This window comes from Camelus dromedarius, chromosome 23 (genome assembly GCF_036321535.1).
Source record: "Camelus dromedarius isolate mCamDro1 chromosome 23, mCamDro1.pat, whole genome shotgun sequence".
Classification (NCBI taxonomy): domain Eukaryota; kingdom Metazoa; phylum Chordata; class Mammalia; order Artiodactyla; family Camelidae; genus Camelus; species Camelus dromedarius.
The window spans coordinates 12296887-12321533 of NC_087458.1; the positions used below are offsets into that span (position 1 = coordinate 12296887).

At 41.2% G+C, this 24647-nt stretch overlaps 1 protein-coding gene across 5 annotated transcripts in view; it reads left to right on the forward strand.

Moving 5' to 3' along the window:
* Positions 1 to 23338, forward strand: part of DDR2 (discoidin domain receptor tyrosine kinase 2) — a 133520-nt gene extending 110182 nt beyond the window's left edge. For all 5 annotated transcript variants that reach the window (XM_010984421.3, XM_010984422.3, XM_064477940.1 and 2 more), the window contains 9 exons: positions 187 to 249; positions 1071 to 1201; positions 4156 to 4366; positions 5790 to 6013; positions 7259 to 7386; positions 9488 to 9679; positions 9952 to 10186; positions 12122 to 12271; positions 16369 to 23338. In XM_010984421.3, coding sequence (XP_010982723.1) covers positions 187 to 249; positions 1071 to 1201; positions 4156 to 4366; positions 5790 to 6013; positions 7259 to 7386; positions 9488 to 9679; positions 9952 to 10186; positions 12122 to 12271; positions 16369 to 16503 — 1469 coding nt within the window. In that variant the 3' untranslated portion in view covers positions 16504 to 23338. The remainder of the gene's footprint in view (positions 1 to 186; positions 250 to 1070; positions 1202 to 4155; positions 4367 to 5789; positions 6014 to 7258; positions 7387 to 9487; positions 9680 to 9951; positions 10187 to 12121; positions 12272 to 16368) is intronic.
* Positions 23339 to 24647: the final 1309 nt, after the last annotated feature.

Consider the following 24647-nt stretch of genomic DNA (forward strand, 5'->3'; position numbering starts at 1 on the left):
TTGCCCTTGCTATTTAGATGAATGGTGATATTTTTATGTAATATATTTGGGTGATTTCATTTCTAAGAAAGGCTGGTGGGAACCCACTAAATTGATTTCACACCGTGCTAGCTTAGAACCTGCCTTCAGAACAACTGCTGTCTAGCTGTCTTCTCCCCGGTTCTGACTCACCCTGTTCTGTAACAGATGCTGCAATGTACAACAACTCTGGAGCAATGCCCACCTCGCCTGTGGCACCGACAACCTATGGTATGTGTGCCTCTTGCTTATAAAAATTAAGCCTGGGGGGCCTCCTGGAGGATGAAGAAGAGTGGAGATTGGCAAAGGCCTGAGTGTGCAGTAGGTTTGATACCAGGTGGCTTTGGATAAAGAATAGCTCTGGAAAGACAGGACAGTCCACCTCCAAAGTTAAGGGCCCAAACTCACTCTTTTCACTGTTGGTTCCTGTAATTCTTCAGCTGAGGAAGAGCCTGGATCATTCCAACTGCTTCATGAAAGTTTGGGAAACTTGGAGCAGAAACAGGGAAAGGGACATTTCTAGGTGAGACCCATCGTGAGGATCTCGGAGTGGAAGTCTGCGGAGCAAAATGCTTGTCTCTCTAATTAGAGATAAATATGGCAAAGTACATCCATTGCTTCAGACAGTCACTGGCCATATAAGTCAGCAATCTGGGAAACATGAGATCAAGTTTCTCCAAAGAGGACTCTCAGCTCCCATGACGGGTCTCAAAGAATGCAGAGTGAAGCTGATTCTTCACCTGTTTTTCATGAGGTGTGATTAGGGGCCAGTAGACTTAGGCCATGGTATAAAGGAGCAACATTTTGGGAAGAGTGGAAAACCTCTCCATTATCCAGTCTAATTCATGATGAGGAGGAGGCTACTGTCCTACGGTGAACTGTAGAATATAGGGCCAAAGTAACCCAAGCGTAGCAGAAGCGTTAAGGTGGCACCTTGTGGAATTATCTTGAAGGAACAGGTTCTGCCTCCTTATGTCTAGTTCAATCCCTCATGCTTTTCTCCTTGCCCCATGAGATGATAATATTCTTCATCCGTCTTTTCCTGGTTACAGATCCAATGCTTAAAGTCGATGACAGCAACACTCGAATCCTGATTGGCTGCTTGGTGGCCATCATCTTCATCCTCCTGGCCATCATTGTCATTATCCTCTGGAGGCAGTTTTGGCAAAAAATGCTGGAGAAGGTGAGGAAATGCAGAACAATCGTGGGATGGGAAGCTGCTCCATCCTTTCCTACGCTGCTGTTGACCCAGGAGTAAAGGGCAAATTACAAAATTATTTACACGTTTAGAGAGTAAACTGAGGACCCCCAAAAACATAGGAATGGAGAAGCTTGGCTGAAAGGAGTCAGAAAAGAATAAGCTAAGTCCATTTTCTCATTTTTAGAATGAAGATTTTGAAGAAAACTAAAAAAACTCTTCCCAACACACTGAATCTCAAAACGCTGGCATCTCCCTTGAAGGTTGGAGGAGAGTTCAGGCATCTGCCTTTTTTTTTTTTTTTAAACAAGTGATTCTGATGCACAACTCAAACCTAGCTAAAGTTTCTGATAATTCTGTTCCTTCTCTTCTTTTACCAACTGTCTTTTTGTTTTTTTGGTGTGTTTGTGTATGTGTGTGTGTGTGTGTGTGTAGAAAAACATTCAGCCTCACTGATATCCAAGCTAAGTTTCTCACAATTCTATTCCTACTCTTTCTTGTACTTGAAAGTTATGGTCATGCGTCCTTCTGAGTCCCTCCTCAGATTTTTTTTTGTCTAGGCCAAATGATCTATATATTTTCTGTCCCATGTGTCTTGTCACAAAAACTTTTTTCATGATTTTACTTGAACCTCATTGAATAATGGTGAGTTGGGTATAGTAGTTATATTTAACTGTTTTTCTGATGAGAAAAATGTGATGTGTTCAAGGTCATACAACTAATACCCTGTTTTCTATGCTTGTTCCAGCTGTCAATCTTGAGGTATGCTGGCTTCTTTTCTTCTAAAATATACACGTTCCACCACAGATGGGATATCTATGACGTTTCTTGGTTTCTTAGGCCAAACAGAAACTCTGAGTTCTGCTGCTACGTGTCTGATACTCTTGGGATTTGCTGATGATAAAGTGTTTCTAGCTTTGGCCATGGACATCTTCCCTGGCCAATGAGTTCAAGTGGATGTGGACTGTAAGAGGCCCTGGAAACTCTGGGCTGTGAGGCTTGGAAGTGCCCCGGGAGGGCAGGGAACAGGAGGGAGCGTATAGTCTAATTGTGTTTTATAGCTTCTGTGTCTGGTCCTGGGCTCTCAGAGGAGACCAGTGCCTATGTGGAGTACATACCCGAAGAGGTGATAGGGCACCGTGAGAATGGACTTGAATCTTCTGAACTTTTTGTGGGTAGGACAAGAGGGAAGGGACTGAAATCAGTGAAGTGAGGGGAATGACCCAGACAAGTAGCTTGCAATTCCTTCTGATCTGTTACATATTCAAGGGCTAAGATGATTGAGGTCTATTTTAAGGTCTTTCGGCAGAAGTATTTCATGGAAGAGAAGTCCCTCTTTGCTTCCCATAGAGACTTCTATCATTAGTCTGAAAACACTTTAACTAAATTAAAGCTTTCAATCCATAAAGAGTGACTGAAGGCTGAAAGGTAGAATCCACAGAGAGCTCACCCACTGGCATGAGGCAACATCAAAACCTTTCTTCTTGTAGAATGTTGGAACACACTGGGTATCTGAATTCCCAGGTGAGGGGTAGCAAAGAGTGGTGGTGGTGGTAGAAGCTGGTGGACTGAAGGGTCAATGGACAGCTTGAAGCTGATATGTGTTCTTATTGAATAGTCTGTTTTGACTGCATTTTAGTTGAGGAGAGGAGGGTCTCTGTTCTCTACTCAATGAGATATTTTTCTCTTTATTTGAGCAAGAATTTACCACTCTTCTCTGACTCATTCTTCTGAGTCCCACTGGGATATATTCATGGGCTGGGGGAGGAATTTTGGATTGGAGACTCTCCAGGTAAAAGGGGGAACAAAATTTTTGCCCTTGAATATTTAACTTAGTCCTTCAAGAAATTCTTTCTCTCCCTATAAAGCCCGAGTAAGATAATTCAAGATGCCCTGGAATAACACATGATTTCTTCCTGGGGAAAGATTTTTTTTTTTTTTGTAGAAAATCCTTAAGCATACACATATATTACCAAAAAAAATTACTCAAGATAGCCTTATGCTATAGCATTATTTGCAAGATACTTACAATGGTATTCTCAGAATTCACTCTTTGAGAGAGTCAACCCGTATTTATTGAGCGCCTACTCTGTGCTGGGCTCCGTGCTCAGTATTGAGGCTGTTACTACAATAAAGGACCTCTCAGTCTAAGGTATGGAGCAGACATCCAAGTTTTTCCATTGAGCACCCGAAGTGTGTTTGTTGGAGTAGAACATTTTACGTGTTTGCATCCAAATAGTCACATATATTCAGATTCTGGGGTTGTCCTTCTGAAGGTGCAGGTGGATAACATTAGACAGGATTCCAGAACAATCAGTTGTTTTATTCTTCTTATTCTTGTGTTAGGTATCATTCACCTCAGTATCCCTGGATGCCTAGGACTTTCCTTTCCTAGTTTGTAGCCATTTCATTTTTGGTTTGTAAAAGTGCAGGCTTGAGGGGGTATTACCGTGACCTACAGAGCCAGAGTGATCAGGTGAACTACAGCTTCATCACATTGCAGCACATTTGTTGAGTTAATGAACATTTTAATGTATGTCTATACAAAATCAAAGCTATGGAATGGTGTCAGGAAAAGCCATTATTTAACAGAACATTGAAAACTCTAAGACTGAGGAGATCTTTGATTGGCTACTGAGGTAGGTTCTTATGGTACCATATGAGTAATGCTTGTAAGTGCTTCAGTGGAAGCTAATGAATGTTGGCCAGCACAGACATTTGGAGGTCAAATTCTGCCTTGAAGAAGTGAAGGATTAGTCTAAATTTCTACAACACAGGCATTGGTGGAACCAGACTGCATCCCTGACACTTGCATTGCTTCTGGAGTTTGAGTATTAAAGAGTTGTTTCACCTGAGTGGAAGAGCTGGGTTTAAGAAGAGCACAGAGTGACAATCTTCTTTGTGCCAGCATGCCTTTCTCCCCACTCCTTCTCTTCCAGGCTTCCCGTAGGATGCTGGATGATGAAATGACAGTCAGCCTTTCCCTGCCAAGCGAGTCCAGCATGTTCAACAATAACCGCTCCTCATCGCCAAGTGAGCAGGAGTCCAACTCCACCTATGATCGCATCTTCCCCCTTCGCCCTGACTACCAGGAGCCGTCCAGGCTGATACGGAAACTCCCAGAGTTTGCTCCAGGGGAGGAAGAGTCAGGTGAGGATGAAACAGCTGGCAGATCATTGAGGGACAAAATTTAGGAAGGTGTGACACTATTCTTCCTACTCAACCAAATCTAAGTTTTATCCTAGAGAAGCCCACCTTCTCCTGGGAAGTCCACACTGTCTTTCTAAATTTGATCTGCTGCTGCTCCTAGCCTATTCTGAGCTCCCTTCCTTTGCTGTGGGACATAGCAGATGTTTGGAGGGACCCACATGTCAGAAGAAGAAAACAAATAAAACGTGTTACTAAGATGCTAACACTAGAAGAACCTAAACAGTCTAATGAGTCCAACCTCCTCATTTTTCATAGGAGGAAAGTGAGAAAGCTCAGATAAGGTACTCCTCCAGCATGAAACACCATCGGGGTGAATGCAGGACAAGAATTTGACCTGGAGGAAGAGAAAGTAAAGCTAAAGACACCTTAGAATTCCCAGATTTTTAGCCATCTAGATAATTGAGTTTTTTCTAACTTTTTAAATTTCTCTTTGGTGAAAATTTATTAGACTAATACAAGATTTTCTTACAAGAGTAAGTATTTCTTGCCTTTTCTCAGCAAAAGCATTGCTTTGATAAAACAGTGCCAATTGAATCACATCCCAATGTTTTTGAAAAAGTGCTACAGAATGACATCAGATGGGGTGGTGGGGTCATCACTGAGGCTCAGAGCAGCTTTCCCATGAGGTCAGCAACCAGAGAGTGACCCCAGTCAGTAGAAGAGGACTGGTGGTGCTCAGGAGAGAGCTAGTTGGAGAAGTAGACAGGACTAACTGTGAGAGCATAGACTTTCCAAAGGGTCCTTCCAAATGAAGAAAGGAAACTACTGTGTATTTAGATAGGAAACACTGAAGGAGCATATTGAACTACAGAAATTTTACAGAGGCACCAAGAATAAGGAATATAAATGAATTTATTTCCTAGGCTGAACCAAAGTAATTTACCTATTTTCTGAAGTCTTAAACACACCCCCACCCTCATATTTTAATGTGTTTTTTTCTAACGTTAGGATGTATCTTAAGCTAGATGATATAAATTTAGTCAGAAAGTTTTTAATCTCTAAAATAAGTTATCATATCGGTGATAGTACCTTAAAATTAAGGAAATACGCTATTAAGTCTTCAAACTTTAATATCTCCACCCTAATATAGTGCAGGCCTTCCTGTGGCTACACCAGAATTTCACGAGCTTAGCCAAGGAGGTTGTTAAGGGTCCTGTAGTAAGAGGGTACAGATAAGTGGTGGCCTGCATTCTGAAGGTCACAAGAAAGAGCCTCTAGAGGACTCATTCCCCAAATAAGAATGTCACGGCGTAGGTTAGGCTGTCTTGGGGGCATGTTTTAGCCCTCGTTTCAGATTTTCTTTTTTGAAGAGATCTCCAAAGATAACCCCTTGGAATGAGACTCCTTGTCCTTGTCTTCCCAGGCTGCAGCGGTGTCGTGAAGCCGGTCCAGCCCAGTGGGCCTGAGGGCGTGCCCCACTATGCAGAGGCTGACATCGTGAACCTCCAGGGGGTGACCGGAGGCAACACCTACTCAGTGCCCGCCGTCACCATGGACCTACTCTCAGGAAAAGATGTGGCTGTGGAAGAGTTCCCCAGGAAACTCTTAACTTTCAAGGAGAAGCTGGGAGAAGGCCAGTTTGGGGAGGTGAGCTGGCTTTTTGAATGGGGCCTTTTTTGGTAGCTCAAAGGAAGTGGTTGAATAAAAACGGCCAGTAGAGCAAAGTGTCCCATCCAGAGTGCATTCACACTGAATGTCTCCTCCGCTTGCCTCTCCTTGCACAGTCCTCGAGAAGACTACTATTGGGTCAACCTCATCTTTGCCAAATAGCTGTGGAATTCCTGGGAATTCTGATTTTTTTATATAGAAGTCTTTAAGCAGGCAAGTCACTGGACTTAGATATCCTGAAAAACCTTCAATATTTTGAAAAATTTTTACAATAGGTTATAGAGGGTGGGGACCATAAGATGTGATCATCGGTTATAAACTGTCCAAGAACATCCTGCTATTTGATAGCCACTTTGGGTTTTTTTTTTTTTCCCTTTTCATGGGAGTTACGTGTAAAATGGTCAAAAACAGCCTCGCCCCTGCCTTTGGTCCCAGAATCGGCCGCTAGGGAATGAATCACTAGCTAAGATAAGGAGGAGCGCTCTTCGCAGTCACCCTCAGAGTGACGCGCGTAATACCTGACTCTTCACTCTTACGTCAGTCACATGAGCCGTCTGAGAATTCAAAGCAATGATTTAAGTGGCAATAGAAGTTCTTTACCACCACCCGCTAAATTCCAAGTGTAACTTGGTTTCATAAGAATATGTGATTGGTTTCCAGTGTGGGTGGCATGCATCCTTGTGAAGGTTTGGTGGCGGTGGAGCTAGAAGGGTCCGTGGCACCTGTTTATGGTGTTGTACGCACCCATTCTGTCTCCTGGGTTGGAAACACAGGCTCGTTATACTGTCACTAGTATGTAGGGGTTACTGATAATGCTAACCCCATACTAAGGGATTAGTTAGAGAGGAAATTGCCTTCTGTTTTGCACAATCCAGTAACTAAACTTCCTTGAATCAATGCTCAAGCATTTATACCAAATGACGTTTTGTAGTGGCTTTACTGTAACAAAATACGATGCCACAGATTCATTCACGTAACTAATATTCCAATCAACGCATATTTCCTTTATAAAGCAGTTCCATGTCATATTAGCTGGGTGTCTTACCACTGTTTTTATCAGTGATTGGAGTCAAAGATGTGCTGTTACACGTATCTTCTTACTGGCCTTTTGATTATTTTGCCTGAGTTGTAAGAGCTAGCTGATCTCCAGGAAATGCCCAGCAAGAGCACTGAGGCACCTTCAGGAGAAAATGATCATGCTGAGACTAGATGACTTTTGTCTAGGTCCATCTCTGTGAAGTGGAGGGAATGGAAAAATTCAAAGACAAAGAGTTTGCCCTAGATGTCAGTGCCAACCAGCCTGTCCTGGTGGCCGTGAAAATGCTCCGAGCAGATGCCAACAAGAATGCCAGGTCTGTGGTCTGCATTTTGAATTTTCCTTTATGTATTTCAACCTTCAGGATCAGGAACACTTCTGGAAATGTCTGAGCAATTTTTTTTTTTTCTTTGAGATGGGAAGGTCTGCGAGCTGCCTTACCTAACATTTCCATGGCTGTACTTTCTTTTCCTGATAGTCCTCATCTCGGTTCTCACCTCTCTCAAAAACAAATGTACATTTTCTGTTGGATCTGCTACATATTTACTTCCTACCCTCCTCTGCACAGCACTGTCCTCCCCAGCATACATAGCAGTCTGAATGCATCCTACCTCTTCAGTTGTTGTACAGAGACACACTCCTGAATGTCGCTACCTCTCCTTGCAAACTTTTCACAATCACACACATCTTTCTTGCTAAGCTTCTTCCATTCTCCTTTTTCCTTCTGCATTTCTATTTACTTTCTCATCCCTTTTTTTCTCTTTTATGCTCCTTTTCTTCTATGTACAGCAACCCCCCAAATGAGAAGCTACCTCTGCTTGGAAAAGTATCCATGGACCTCAAAGCAAAAGGATCCCCAGTCCTTTAGCAGTTTGCCAAACTGGCTAATAATCTCTTGGATCCTTAACTACATACATTGGTTTCCAGCCCTACTCCGTTGTCTGACAGCCTTTCCGTTACAGTAATGGTGAGTTAATCCTCACCCAGAGAGGCATGTTGGTTGAAAGCTGGTTGTATGTGTCTCAGAGGAGTCCACACATCTGGGTAACATATGCATTTCCCCCTTTGGGTTGGCTTGATTTGTCTCACTGACATTCAAAGGGAGGGAAAATTTATGATCCCTATTCCTCAAATTATCATAAATTCCAAGAATGGAGATAGGGTTTCATTAAAAGTCTTGGAATCGACAGGATGTGGAATGAAGAAAGAAAGGCAAGGGAACAGAACAGAACTGTGGAGGTTTTGGAATTTTAACTGTGAGAATTTCAATCTTCAGAATATTAGTATGAATGACAAGTGACATCCTCTGGGTCCCAGAGAGAGATAGAATATTCCCAGTATTAATCTTAGCACATCACTGGAGAAAGTGGCAAGAAGAAAAAAAAAAAACAAAAAAACTACAGACGGTGACCAAGACTTTGCCCATTGTTTTGTTTGGTGAGGTTTGGTGTCCCACCTGTGTCCCCTCCAATTTAGCAATGATGGATGGCTTAGACTCTGGGCCCTCCCAAGCCAGGGAACCCCTGGTTTGAGGTTGAAGGGGGGATGAAAGAGGGGAGATGTTGCATCAGGACTACGTTGATTTCACAGACTTTAGATTGACATAGTATGACTCCCAGGCCAGGATTTCCAGAAAGCTCACAGGAGACTTATAGCCAGTCTGTTCCAATAGTTTTGAGAATGTGGGCTAGTGGTCTCACAAATCCAAATATTGTAACTGGGAAAGTTATAGCCCACTTTGTGACTCAAGGGTGGGTGTCACTGTCTACTCCAAGTGTTATTAGTGTTGGCCAACTGAGTACTTCTTTTGGAATGACCCCGCATTTCCACCGCAAACTTTAAACAGCTCTGCTTTGAACGGGCTACTAAGTGTGTGCTGTGATTGACTGCGGGCGTGCCCTGCATTAAGAAAAGCCAGGATGGGGAAATAAAAAATTATCAGATAAACCAGAGGATGGTCATTCACTTTATAAACAATGTCCTTGCCTTTATTTATGGAGTGACTCCATGGCTTTTTAAAAGCATAAATACCCCCATTGCACTTAAAATATGATTTCTAGACAAAGATTTTATTTTTAAGATGAGGGAGCAGGATATATTTGATTTAACAAATGTTGATCACTTTCTGTGTGGTAGGGATGCAAATGTGAATGTCATGGTTCATGTTCCCCGCAAATTACAATTGAATAGGATGCATCGTATTCCAGAATGAGTGAAGTGAGACAGTTTCCAGGTACCAATTTCTCTGTCCTCACCAAAGGTTATCCAAAGGGGAACAAGACTGGATATAATGGGGAGGTCTAGATGGAACAAGAATGGATATAATGGGGATGTCCAGACTTTGCTGTGTCTTCTTCCCCCATCTTGATTCTAACTCTGGGAGCCTCTGGGCTTATCTATGTCTGTGTCCTCCAAAGGAATGATTTTCTTAAGGAGATAAAGATCATGTCCCGGCTCAAGGACCCCAACATCATCCGTCTCTTAGCTGTGTGTATCACTGACGATCCTCTCTGCATGATCACTGAGTACATGGAGAATGGAGATCTCAATCAGTTCCTTTCCCGCCATGAGCCCCCCAGTTCTTCCTCCAGCGATGTACCCACTGTCAGGTAAACAAGCCAGGTCTTCCATCTCTTCCCTGTGTTTGTGAGACTCACCTGGGATCTGGAGATGGGGAGCAGTAAGCCTTAGAGTTCATCAGTGTCCTGGGATGGCAGGGGAGGTTAGTGTGCAGGGAACAATGGAGCAGCTGCCCTTTGGGGGAAAGCAAAGAGAAGGGGTGTTGTGATGGGAATCCCAGTTTGTTGGTACCACCTTTAGAAAGTGGACCTTTCACAGCTTCCTCTCTCCATAGGCGACTTTCTCTCTTCTGTTTCCTCAGTTACACCAACCTGAAGTTTATGGCCACCCAGATTGCTTCCGGCATGAAGTACCTTTCCTCTCTTAATTTTGTTCATCGAGATCTGGCCACGCGGAACTGCTTGGTGGGTAAGAACTATACCATCAAGATAGCTGACTTTGGAATGAGCAGAAACCTGTACAGCGGTGACTACTACCGGATCCAGGGCCGGGCGGTGCTCCCGATCCGCTGGATGTCCTGGGAGAGCATCTTGCTGGTGAGTTCTCTGCATCTCTGAGCTCCACCCTAGCAGCTGGCGTGTGGGCGGGTGCACAGGGCATGGAGGGACACACCTGAGACAGCAGGAGGCAGACGATAAATAGGCTTTGATACTTCCTCTGACTTGAGATGATTTGCTTTGTATACTAAGTATTATGTTTTTGACACCTGCCTACTTCTGCTGCTAAAATGTAACACGCTTACTATAGAAAATTTGGGAGAAAACTTTAAAAATATACCCATAATGATAAGAGATTTAGTGTCATTTCTTCCTCTCTACCCTGTCTGCCTACTGATTGATCTGAATTAATTTAGAATGTTAAAATCTTGTCATTTAAAGAACTGTAATCCACACAAAATATTTTCCTTCTTTATTAATTTCATAATAATGTTTTCAATTATTATCTAGACTGATCTCTATTTTTATGTTAGGGCTATCACCATTTACTTTTTAAGTTCCTCATTCTTTCCTTTATAATTTTTATTCAACTCTTGGTATTTTGGACTATGAGTGAATAATTTTTCCAAATGCCTCTCTTAGAGATATATCTTCTGACCATGCATATTTGAGATAATTTATTGTTGATTTTATACCACTTAGCTGATTTATAGAATTAATAGATTTTAAACTTTTACTTCCCACAATGCTGTATACATGTAATTTTGTCTTTTGTCATTTAATATTGCAGAGAAAAGCCTGAGAGCAATCTAGTTTTGTTAATTTATTATTAATCTGTTTATTTCTTATTCATATTCTTATAGGACTCATTAATTTATTTTGAAATGAACAAAATGTATAGTTATCCTAACTAGTATTAATATTTTCATATACTTCCTTTGAGGATTTTTTTCTATACATGTATTTCTGTGAACATATATATTATATACATAAAATTATATTACATATTGGGATAATACTATGCAATCCAATTCTCTATCATTGATATTTCCTATGTTAGTAGATATTTTTCAAAAACATGATTTTAATGGCTGCATAATATTCCATTGTGTGGTTATATCCTATAATTTAATAATGTTGCTATAATTTGATATTTAAGTACTTTGCAATTTCCTGCATTATGAATGATGCTATGATATACATTGATTTATATAAATCCTTACAAAGATTTTTATCATCTATATAGGTGAATCAAATATTTTACCCATTTCTAATGTGATTGTTAAGCATTGCTCTCTTTAAAGGTATAGCATGTTGTTGTAAAAGATTATTAGACTTGAGATTCAGAGGATTTTGGTCCAAATCTCAGGTTTTTTTCCATTACTAATGGTCTTTTTTTACCAGGACATTTTAGTAAACCTCTCTTGTCTCCCCTTTCTGATCTGGAAAATGAGGATAAATAAGATCATCTACTTCAGTGTCGTATTTATTAAACATGTGCCAGTATTTAATGCATGCTAATTGCATCTGCATCTCATTGCTGTCACTCCTTAGTCTATCCTTCAAGACTGTGACGATCACTGAACTGGGAAGTGAGAGTTCTGGATTCACCCATCTGCATTCATCAGGCACTTAAACTAGATTCCTGTATCTCTAACATAGATGCCATGAACTTCCCATTCTAATTTTGCCTTTCCCTTGAGCATTTCCCCAGTGCTACCCTAGGCCCTGGAGTTTAACCTTTTAACACCCAGTGGGAGAGTCACATAGCTTATGGCTTCATCCTTTTCAGCCCTTGATCTCATCTCCAAGAAAAGTAGACCTCAGCTCAGATCCTGAGGGTGAGAGAATGGCCTACAGCTTGGCATCAGAACAACTTCATATTGTTTCTAGCTTCCGCATGCAAATCTTGGCAGTTCCAGTGCTCCTGGCCCTGGGTAGTGAAAGGGGATAACTCCAAGTTACGAAAACGGAATATACGCTTGTCATGCACAGATTATTCTGGATTTTCCCTTCTTTTCCTGACTTAAACAGGGCAAGTTCACCACGGCAAGTGACGTGTGGGCCTTCGGGGTGACTCTGTGGGAGACGTTCACCTTTTGTCAGGAACAGCCCTATTCCCAGCTGTCAGATGAACAGGTCATTGAGAATACTGGAGAGTTCTTCCGAGACCAAGGGAGGCAGGTGAGAACTGTTGGGGGTGGATGGATGTGGTCTTGGGTGTACTTGAAGGACAGACAAAGGGAAGTTCTGACTTAACAGGTTAGGCCTGAGCTGGACGATGGGCTCCCTGGATGATAGTCTTTTGTCCCTAATTATAAAGATAATGTAAAAGACCAAGAGTTTTTGTCACTAATCGTACAGGTGATGTGAAAGGCCAAGGTCCTTCCTAGGCATCCACTCACTCTGCTTTATCCAGATGTCAACCCACTGATCACTGGGGAGCATGAGGTGTCTCATCAGGCTGCTCCCCAATTCAAAGATACCAGGAAATAAAATCCTATCTCTCATGTTTGATCTATTCCTAGGCTGTGTAGCTTGTATTCTTGGTTGAAAAACGTAAGAATAAAAACATAAGCTTAAGCTTAAAAGTGGATAAGATGTTATTAGCATTCATTAAGAAATTTGGTTTGAACTGTCTAGTGGTGTTTTTAGACTTACGTTTTCAGAGACCGCCAGGTGCATCCTGGCCTTGCCGCTCCTGGAAGGTACCCCTGGGCCCATCTCTTGTGGCCTCTCAGGACTTGGAAAAAACTGGGCTTCCAAGCTTACAAGGGTCCCAATTCCTAGTCAAGATAATCCAGGATTCCTTTAGGTGACTCAGCGTTTAACATTCTCGTGAGACATGGGATTCAAATCTTGCAGGTGGCTGGAGCACCGCGTCCCCAGAGTGGCCTGGCCACAGCACACACTCGGAGTGTGGCAGCTCGGGCAGGAAATAATAACAGCTGGGGAGAGGAAGAAGGCTCTTGCAGAAAGCTAAAAGTGGATCCTCTGTGGCTTAAACAGATCAAAGCAAGCAAAAGATAAGGGAGTGACTAGAGATAGCACAATATGCAGGTTAAAAATAGGAGGGAGGGTCCTGGAATTTAACTTTATCTTGGTACTCTAGATATTTTGGTAGCAGAAGATCTAAATTTTCCATCTTGGCTATGAGGTACTTGCTTTCTCACCAGGACAAAGGGTAAATGTACTCCTGTATGCAGGAGATAAGCGAGTAGACCAAGGAAAAATGTTTTTCTCCTGGACTAGTACATCATGGCCCCCTGGATGGCCTATTAGAAGTCTCATGGCCAATTAAAGGTTCAACTAGGAAATGTAATTTTATTCATCATAACAACGATTCTATCCTGGAATTACAGGCAAAGGAAGGACTATTGTAAACCTGTTAAGTTTCCCTCATCTGATTATTCAGTGGCTGAAATCCCACATGGAAAAGAATTTGTATCAGGCAAAATTGTACCACTAAATATTCAGCCAAGAAAGGCATGCTTCCCCCTACTTTTTTCCCACAATATACTTTGTATTACAAATATTGTAATTGATACTAAATAGCTTTTTGCTTAGCATTAAGACGTTAGATATTAATTATTCAAATATTACGCTATTCAATTTCACAATAAAATAGTTTTATCATTTAATGGATATTTTAATATCTAATAATCTCTGAGATTTAATTTTTCTTATTTATTTTTAAATATTCAGTTTAAAAGTGTTCACCATATTCACCTTTACTAAAAACTAATAGTGAACCAAATTTATTTTGACCAACTGCTAAATGGTTGAGTGGTAAAGTCAAATATTTGATTAAAACCAATGCTAAAGCCAAATACTCCCACTATGTGCTAAGTTAGAAGCTTCTCATCTGTAAGCATGAGTTTGAATTTTTGATAAAAACTTATTTAACATATGAACTTACTAAACATAATTTATTAAATTTGTATTTTATTACAATTTGCAAAATTTAATTATGTTAAATTTTATTATTAAAATTTCAGTATTGAAATTTTAGAAGTCTGACATGGAATATATAGGAACAGTAATTTCTCAACACTATCAGCTATTAGATGGTTTCTCTGGTCACTAGACTGTACACATGTGATCTAATTTGTTTTCAGATGGCACAGTCAAGGTCACCAACATGTTGAACCTAGAAAAGATAATGCAGAAGAAAAATTTTCAGTGACATGAATTCTAGCAGGAATCTTATACTTAAGCCTCATCGCTTAATCAAATCTTAAATCCTTTGCATTCAATTGAAAATGCTTGGAAGTCTACAACAATAATTTCAATAATTAAAAAATGTATTTGACATTTTTGTTTCCAGTTTGTTTTTACGAACTGAAGAATTCCCAGATAGCAGTTTCCTTGAAAGCTCATGGTCTAAATGGAATTAAATAATTAAAAATTAAATACAGTTTTAAAAGTTTGTTTTAATGTTATTAAAGATGGAATTCTCTATAGATAAGAATTATTATGAAATATAACTTGAGTTATTATACAGTTTTGTAAAAGGCAAATTATTTATTTATTATTTCAATTTTATTGCCTCAAAACAGATACATTTATTCTAAAGATACCTTACAAACATCCCACAAAGGGCTTAACAGTTTTAAGTTTCACCAATAGTATTAAAGAGTGCCCATTATCCTGTAACCTTATTTATATTAGTAATGTTTTCTTTTAAATTCTTGGTATTTTATAACCATAGTCATTTATAACATACTGAGTTAAAGCTTGTCAGATCTTATCAAATATTCCAATAGAAGTCACAATTATTTGCCTTTTTACTCGTTAATTAAGAGTCGATGATGGCAAGCTCCTTAACGTTGGTCTCGGTTATGATTTTCTGGGTTTGACACACAAACAAAGGAAACAAAAGCAAAAATAAACAAGTGGGACTGCATCAAACTAAAAAGCTTCCAAACAGCAAAGGAGACCATCAACAAAATGAAAAGTCAACCTACTAAACTAGAGACAATATTTACATTTTCTCTGATAAGGGTTAATATCCAAAATATATAAAGAACACATACAACCCAATAGCAAGAAACCAAACAACCCAATTAAAAATGAGCAGAGGAACTGACTTTCCAAAGACATACAGATGACCAACAGGTACATGAAAAGGTGCTCAACATCACTAACCATCAGGGAAATGCAAATCAAAACCACAATGAGATATCATTAGCTCACACCTGTTAGAACGGCTATTAGGACGAAGACAAGAAATAACAAGTATTGGCGAGGAAGAGAAAAGGGAACCCTCTGTGCGCTGTTGGTGGGAATGTAAATTGGTACAGCCACTATGGAAAATAGTGTGGCAGTTCCTCAAAAAAATTTAAACTAGAACTACCATATGTTCCTATGATGCATGATATAAGCTGATGTTGGTGTGGGAGAAGGCAAGACAGCTGCAGATGTTGGACCCATGGTTCAAAGAGCCTGAGAAATTTAGGTTTGGCTCAGGAATATGTCAGTATACCAAGGTATTCAAAAACACAGGTAAAGAGTTGACAGGAACGGATTACAGGCAAGCAGAAGATGACCTGGGGTCAAAAGAGTAGCATCTCGCTGGAGGAAGAAGTCAGTAAGTGGCACTCTGGGAGTAGAGCCAAATCCAGCTCTAGGCTAGAATTCAGGGCAGGGCTGGAAGGAGGGTGAAAACACAGATGTTGGTGAATAATGTAAAGAAGAAATACAATCTCCTCTACCTGGGGCCAACACAGGGGAGAGGGAGGGCAGAGAACATTATGGTCAGGAGCTACAAGGACACAACCTGCATCTTGGTTTCTGTAGCTGGCTAAGATTTTATCCCAGTAAAGGAACCCCAGTAAAGGAGCCGAGGCAACTAACATACTTTCTGCCCCTGCCACGACTGGCCCAGCCAAGATCAGCCTCATCATGAGTGAGCCATAAATGGAGGATTTGGTGTTCCAATCACTTGCTGTCCAGTCTAAGCTGTCTTTGTGCTTCAGTTTCTTTCTGTCTTTTTCTTTTTCTTTTTCTTTTCTTTATCTTTTTTGCATGATAGTAGGGACCCCGGAATAGCCCATCAGGAAATTCTGCTCCAGAGAACTAGAAAAGACAAAGCGGTTGGGAAAGGAACTGATGTGATTAGAGCTCTTGTGACAAGGAATAGAATAGACACCACGCTCATTTCAGTTTTCGAGTCCAAGTGGGGAAGTAGGCAAATCAAACTGTGATGCAACGACTCTTCTTTCTCACCCCCTTCTTAATATTCTCTCTCTCTTTTTTTTAATTTATTTTTGTTTCCGAAGACTTACCTCCCCCAGCCTGCCATTTGCCCTGACTCTGTGTATAAGTTGATGCTCAGCTGCTGGAGAAGAGATACCAAGCACCGTCCCTCATTCCAGGAAATCCACCTTCTGCTTCTTCAGCAAGGGGATGAGTGACGCTGTCAGTGCCTGGCGACATTCTGACGGCCCAGGTCCTCCTCACAAGACCTACCACTCACCTGCACCTAAGCCACTCCTTCTGGACATTGAATGGACCTGAGAGACAGAGGCCTGTTTGCTTTTCTCTCTCTCTGTCCCTCGTCTCCCTCCACTCCACTCCCTCACTCTCTATCCCCGACACATATATACATTTTTTTTTTACATTAAAGAACTAAAAAAGAAAAAAAAAAAGCCTAGGGCAGATCTAGTAAAGAATTTTACTTGATATACCAAAAGTGTTGGATAACAAAGGCTAGATAATTTAGATAATTTATAAAGGTTAAATGTGCTTGTGTTTATAAATGTGCAAATTATACAATATTTTTTTCCATGTCGCCTTTTAAAAAATGGTTTCAGAAAGAAAAACTTGAAGAGTACTAATGTCTTAGGAAACATGTGATCAGGCTGAGGGAAAACACTTGTTAAGTGTGGAGAATCTGATGAAATGGTATTCGGTAACTAATCGCAGATGGTTTTGCTTCCTAATTTGTCCTCTAGACATGTCTGAAACGCTGTGTCTTCCTCTCCTGGCAAAGTAGATGCTCCATGCTTGAAAAACTCCAGCTTCTGGGATGGGTGTTTTGTTCATTCATGGGCAGGGATCAGGGTTGAGGTCTATATGCATGGGAAATTCAGAGAATGTATGTAGGAAAAGAGCATCGACTGCAGGGTCGTATGAACAGGAATTGTCATTTGCAAAAAAAAAAAGTACCTCGTGCATGGACGTGTTCTTGAACGGAGAATGGATGCAGCAGAAGAGGCCTTACGGAGGACAGGTAACAGGTGCGCTGCTCATTTCTGCAGAGGGCCCTCCTCTTACCTTGTTCAGACATTATTGTGTGTGTGTTTTAGTGAGAGCCTGATTTTGAATCAGTAAAAACTGTTGTTTTGATGTCTTGATCTTAGGTCCTTTGGTTTCTGTCCTCTAAATCTTCCAGCTCTTTTAGTGGATGAATCCCCTATGGGCCCTGTGAACTGGGCATTTAATTTCTCAGGCATAAATATCTGAGGGCCACAATAGGGAATGTATTCTGAGCGTTCTTGAAAGGTTGACCTGGGACTGACGAAGGGAGGTTACAGAGAGATTGATGTCCATTCCTTATCAGGGAAAACACAGCCAGAGGCAGAACATACAAGCATGAAAGAGTGGCCTCCAGAGGTGGGGAGTCCTTTGTCACTGAAGAGGTTCAGATATAGGCTGAAGAACTAGGCAAGGAAGATGTAGGCCTTCAAACACAGATGTAGACTCATGGGAGATGATACTGTTTATCCTTCCACCCTAAGAGTCCTTAAGAGGCGCAGGTAGAGCGTGGTGGAGGAGCTGCTCGCTACTACTGCTTAGCGTTCCCTCTTCCTTGGAGCTGGTTTGACCAGCAGAAAAGAAAGCATGAGACTCTAACTTCAGAATCCACAGACACTGATAACACTGTCTAATGAGTGCACTTAGAACAGATTCCAAGCTTTCACACTCCACAAATCCTAAGATTCGGTATGAAACTCAAGAAGGGAACCCTCAATTCCCGTTGAGCAGAAACAAGAAAGGATTACAGAATAAGCTTCTCAGACTTAAAGGAAATAGTCTTGCCCCCTTGGGTCTGCTTCTTTGGCCTTCACCCAGCCCACCTTCCATACAATCTCTCAGGAGCTTTGGTGGTTCCCTCTGTCTGGCCTTCAGGGCTGCCCCAGGCCACAGCACAAATCCCCAACCCCCAAGATTCATGTCGTGGGTCGTCTTCCTTCCCCTAGCAAATGCCCTTTCCCTATAGTTGTCCTGTGACTCTGATCTGGTCTCCCAGGACTGCACTTTCTAGAGGGCATCAGTTTGGGAGCTATTTCTGCCTCAAGCCAAGTGTATCGTCTTGGACAAGTCACTTTGCTTCTTTGGACTTTTGTTTCCTTATCAGTCAAGTGAGCAAATCGGATGAGATGATCTTGAAGTCTCTTCCTGTTCTGATATGTTCAGTGCTCACAGGGTAACTAGATCTACCATGGATGCAGACTCAGTTATCCGGTCGTGTCCTGCTCTGAAAATTGTGGCCAGCAAAAGAGATTGCATGGGAAGGTCACTAGAATAGTAATACTAACACCTGCCCCTTGTTCAGTGCTTTAAAGTTTACCATGTGTTTCCACGTACATTATCTCACTTGATAAATGCAGGGATAAATGTTCTTTTATACCTTGTGACCTGCCACGCATTCTACATGCTCAAGATCAATGTTAACTTCACATATTATTCAGAGTTCTCCAGAGAAACAGAACCAATAGAATATATATATATATTTATGATTTATTATAAGGAATTGCTTACATAATTATGGAGGCTGAGATGTCCCACAATCCACCATCTGCAGGCTGGAGACCCAGGGAAGCTGCTGGTGGTGGTGTTCTGAGACCCAGAGGGCCAGTTGCAGGCAGGAGAAGGCTAATGTGTCAACTTGATCAAGCAGTCAGGCAGAGGGGGCGAATTCCCCCTTCCTTTTTTTATTTTTTTCCCTTCTATTCAGGCTCTCATTGGATTTGATGATGCCCACTCCTACTGGAGAGGGCAGTTGACTTTACTCAGTCCACCAATTCAAATGCTAACCCCATCCAGAAACACCCTCAGAGACACACCCAGAAATCATATTTAATCTGGGCATCATACGTCCAAGCAAGTTGACACATGAAATCAGTCAATACACTCCACTAGAATTAAACAGATTTGAAGTCAGGACCTACAGCCTCTTCTCATTTATCCACAAGTCTCTGGCATCCTCCATCCTCCATCTATATCCAGACCAGGCCGTGACTTCCTATGGGGCAAGAGGAGATACGTAATATAATTCGTCCTTCCTTTGCCTAACATCCTCCACTTACTTCTTTTTTTTACAATTCTGCCTCCATACACTGCATGTCATGATCCCTTAAAAAAAAATCTCACATTTACAATGTATTTAGTACATCTGGATTTTCCTGGCCTCGAGTCAGAACAGTAATTTATTTCGGGTGGCTGGCAAATATGTATTGTCACGTACACGTCTCCTTTCCTGAGGTGAGGAGGGCTCCATCCTCTGGCGCCGAGACTCATCCTACAGACACGGGTTTCACTTCTACCTTAGCCATCCCCACTGAGTTTAGCAACACACATCTAAGAGAGCCGACCGAGTGCGTGATGAAGGTTAAGTATGTAGAATTTTAATGTCTCTGGAATCTAACTGAGACAAGTGATGCTAGAAATTGTGTAGAGAAGGAGCCAGGAAAAGCGATGAGAACCTGTGAGGCCCTGTCACCTTTCTAGTAAGTTATCCTCTTCGTGATCTGCATGACGTATTTTATGTCCAGATGGTAGTTTGGGGTAGTCAGATTTCAATTTATACTCTTGCTGGTTAATGTGCTGACTGCAAAGTCCAAATCCTGATGCGCTGTTCCAAACACATGTGCTCAGAAGAGATCTGGAGTAGGAAGAGACATTCCTGGGGCAAATGTGGTTCTAATGCTATGGAAAGATGGCTTGCAAGTGTACAAGACTGTGTAGCAAAGAGCATTGCATGGAAGTGGAGTAAAGAGTGAGTAAGAGAATGTGCTATGACTGGACGGGAGGCAGGTGGGGGTTTAGAAAGAAGTCTGCATACTAAGGGGTAACGGAGGGAGTGTGAGAAGGGCGGAGCAGGTTAGGGCAAGTAGGGGAGGCACGGGGATCCTGTGGGGAATCCACTCTGAAGCACAAAAGCAGATCTCTCTGAAGAGAGAGCTAAGTGAGGACGGAAAAAGTAAGTGTCTTGAAGATCAAAGCTGAATGGATATGGAGAAAGAAGACATTCCAGGTGATAGAGATTATAAACATGTCTATTAAAAAAATGAAAAGTCAGGTGCAGAGTATGACGTGGAAGGGAGCTTTTCGGAGTTTTGAGAAAGGGGAAGCCCATTGTGAATATAAAAACACATAAACAACCAGCAGGGAAAAAGCTTTTCATCTCAGAAGAAGTGGGAGACGGAGGCAGTTTCAGCACCTGTGTCTTCTCGACCATATCGAGTACTGGGGTTTAACGGTGGTGAGAAGAAAGCAACTCTTTGTCTGACCTAGACTTGGCTTTCCAAGTGCTGCTTTGGAAATGAAGACCAGGAGATTGAGGACTTACGGTAGTCCACGAAGTTTTGTGTTCCCTTCTTTACTTCTGGTTATGAAATCCATTTCAAACGATGCTCATCATTGCTGTGCCCAGAAAGGCCACAGGGAAGTGTTGGAACAACAGGCTTAAGTTAGACGAGACTGAATCTTGTTCGGTATCTGCACAGAGAGGTGCGTGCCATGTTGGAACCATGTGCTTTTCTAGTCCCATCCAGACTTCCCACAAGAAAACCATAATGTGGGGCTAAGCCGTATGTTTTGAGTAAAGGAGAACAGAAGAAAGGCGAGTATCTGAAAGGGGGAAGGAGATTGTGAAGATGTTCAGAGGAGATAGTCTAAAACAGAACAGCATCTGTTTTGCCCAAAACTACAACAAATGAAGACAATGACAGTCGAGGCTTAGATTACTCTCAGTATATAGCTATTAAGTCTGTGATCGTAAAATGAGTCTATAGACCTGGAATTTGACATCTTAGTCTTTTCAGGAAGACCTCTGACCTCTGGCAGTGCACATGGTAGGGCCCTAAATGTTTCTGGAGGATGCAGATCCAGATCTCTGAGGGAACTTCCTTCTGAATTGAAATTTAACACTTTTTCAGAAACAGATGAATGTCTTCCACTTGGTAAATGTCTTGGAGTGCTAAACTGAGATGGAAGGAGACTGGAATCATTAATGGTGATTGGATTTCTGGCATTTTGTGTTCTCTGCTACAATTAGCTGCGTTGCTTGGTGGCAGACATGGTGGGTAATTGTTTAGTTGCTGTATCCTTTTTTTTTTCCCCCCAACTTATTATTTTGAAATACTTTAAGACTCACAAGGAGTTAACAAAGTGGCCTTCCCCTAACACCAGGCTTTCCCATTGATAACATCTTATGTAACCACAGTCCATTTTCAAAACCAGAAAATTGACATTGGTTTAATACTATTAACTAAACTACAGACCTTACTCAGATTTCACCAGCTCTTCACGTGGACACATTTCATTTCTGGATTACTTTTAACCCTTGCTGATTTGTAACCTGGCCTCACTTGGATGCCTCAGGAAAGGCATTATTTGGATCAATTCTACAAAATCCTAAAGAGCATATAACGAATTAATCTGCTCTTTTATCAGTAAGCAATATCCTGCTTAGACTGTTTTCACACTTTCTGACTAGTTTGGCTGTCTGGCATCTGAAACAATTCAAGAACAGCTTAGAAAAACCAGGCAACACAAAGGACAGTAAGACATACCCACTGGCTAGAGACGAGGGTATAAGAGAAAATTACAGATGCTTTCTGAAGTTCCTGCGAGTGATTAGGGTTTGTCTGGTGGCAAGGAGAGGACTTTAGAATAAACCAGGATTCTGGTCAAGAGCTCGGTGGCGCTTAGTTAATGGCGCCAAGGATGGCTTGTGGAAGGAATAGAGGACGATGGTATAGACCCCTAATGTGTAATAAAACACTATTTTTAGAATAGTAGAGACGTTTCATTTGCCTAAACATCTATTTTTAAGTGGACTAACAATCACATTGGACCAAATTAAACACAGTCACAGTAGCAACCTGGCTCGAAGCTTGGGGAGGGGCCTGGGGGTGGGGGTGGGGTGTTGAAACTGTTTTTGTGGATTACAGCTTTGAGTTTCGTGATGGTATTTTTAAGTTGTCCTGTTTAAGGGTCACAAGATTATACCGGTGTTCACCTCTACATACCCCATGTCCTGTAACATTCCTAACACACAGTGAGCACACGATAAGTACTTGCTGAATGTTTTTTTTTTTTAATGAATAAAAGATAGAAGCAGAAACTTGTCATTCAGCATAACTGGAGTGAATTTAGAGTGAATTGCTTTGCTGTAATGTAGAGGATTTATTTTCAAATGAGGAAAGAGGAAAAAGTGCCTAGACTTGTACCTGGTGTAGCACATCCTTCATGTGTATATTTATTGATGATAAAGTTGATCTATGGAAATGCCTTATTCTTTGAGGTGTTTAGACAGAAATGCAAGGTAGTTCTCTACTGGGTACCCCACCAAGAGCAGGGAGAGACTCTGGCCCCAAAGTCAGCTCAGTTGAAACAAGCTTTTTAGTTTCTCCTGCAGACACCTTGTCAACAATTTTACGGGCTTCCAGAGGAAAAAGATGAGAGTCCTAAGCTAGCCTATGCTGACCCACATTCACAACTGCATGTAAAGAAAGAATGTGCAAAGGGTCTCAAGGGAAGGCACAAAGGGATAAGGTGATCACTTTCAGTGAAAACCTGTTTTCTTGAAAAGAGGCTTGGAAAGAATTGAAAGTTGAGAGGGTTCCTGCAACACACCAGGAGTTTGTAATCCAGCCCATTCATGTTATGTCCTGTACTATCCATGATGCCCTGTTCTTCTACCCCATTGTCTGGTTTCTTTTTCTGAGGACTGAGTTTCTGGAGCAATGTGTGGTGCATTCTTCCTACAAGGAGGAAACATCTGGACTTTTTTCTGCAGGCTTTGGAGGATGATGTGTTTTGTCAAGGGGTAAATAGCAAACTGATTTAATTTCTGCTTAAAACTATCCTAGTCATCCCCAAATAGAATGCATAAAATTTCTCTGTATTAGAAAAAGAAATGAGATACCCATTGTATATTGTCTTTTCTTTATTTATTCTCTGTAAGTCTGTCAGATGATAAATTGTAAATAACAATGATTAAAGAAATATGCTACTGATCGATCCTTCTCTCTGTGAAGATAGCACTGGTGTGGGCTTTGTTACCCTTCCTCTTTATGCCCTTATACCCTTTTTGGAGAAATGATGGGGCACAGGGACACAGCAGAAGGGTGTGTGTGGTGTGGGTGCCTGTCTGTTGAGGTATACCCAACAGAAGCTTATTTACCTAGGCCTCTCACATATTAATTGACAGTTTATTGGAAGAAAAGCATCTTGGTCTCTGGCATGTCCAAACACACCAGGGAATGGGATTTTATGTTGTCACATTAGTCGAGAATTGGGGATTCTTTATTGTTGTTGTTACAAAGTTGTCTTGTTTGATACACAGAAATCCTTTCTAAATCCAAATATGATCTGTCTCAAGACCACCCAGGCATACAAAAAACTATGAACAACCAGAATACAGACTCAGTCTTCATAACAGAGACTAGGATGGAACCACCCAAAGCAACATGTTATCAATAAAAATTTCAACAATCTTACTGGAGGAAAGAGTGAACTGAGTTTTTATTCTTCATAAAAATATTAGAAAACAATGGTCAAATGGAGAGAAGATCAAAGAATAGGTAGGTAGAAAATACAAGGAAGAAAGGTTTTGAAGGGAATCAGGTAATTAATAAAAATATATTAGTTTTTTTTAAAAAAGATACCAAACCAGTTGATACCAAATTAATCAAAACCTCTAGGATATTCAAAAGCCAATGCAAATAATCTGTCTCATATCTTTCAGAGATCATTCCTCTTCATAAATAACTAAAACTTTGAAAGAGGCTATGAAGTAAAATATGTTCTGTAGAGTTTGATACACAGTGTGCAGTACTGCTTAGTGTGGACTCGCCCTGGTGATGGTTTCACTGTTACCAGTCCACCATAAACCCAGAAACCTAGAGCAAGCAGTTTGGCAGAGTACTCTTACATCTGATGAATCGAATAATAAAAACAAACAAAACAAAAAAAAGAACTGGGGCTTGTATTTTGTATGCCTTTTGCTTTTTATTTCATTATTCTAGTAATTTATTTTTATTTTATATTCCAAAAGTACCCATCTGGGATAGCTTGGAAAAACAAAACAGGTCCTTTACCACAAAGAGTTTGAGACACGCTTAAATAGATTACAGTACACGATCCATTACGTCCCATGTAGTTCTGAGATTCTCTGATTCCATACCATATTCCACGTTTTGAAAATTGGTAATTCACGCATGATTCTACGTAAAGATCCTAATAAAAATCAATGTTCATTTTCGCGAAGATGATTTTTTCAGACGAGGAGGAGTTCTGGGACCAGAAGCTCAGCTGGTGGCCCAGT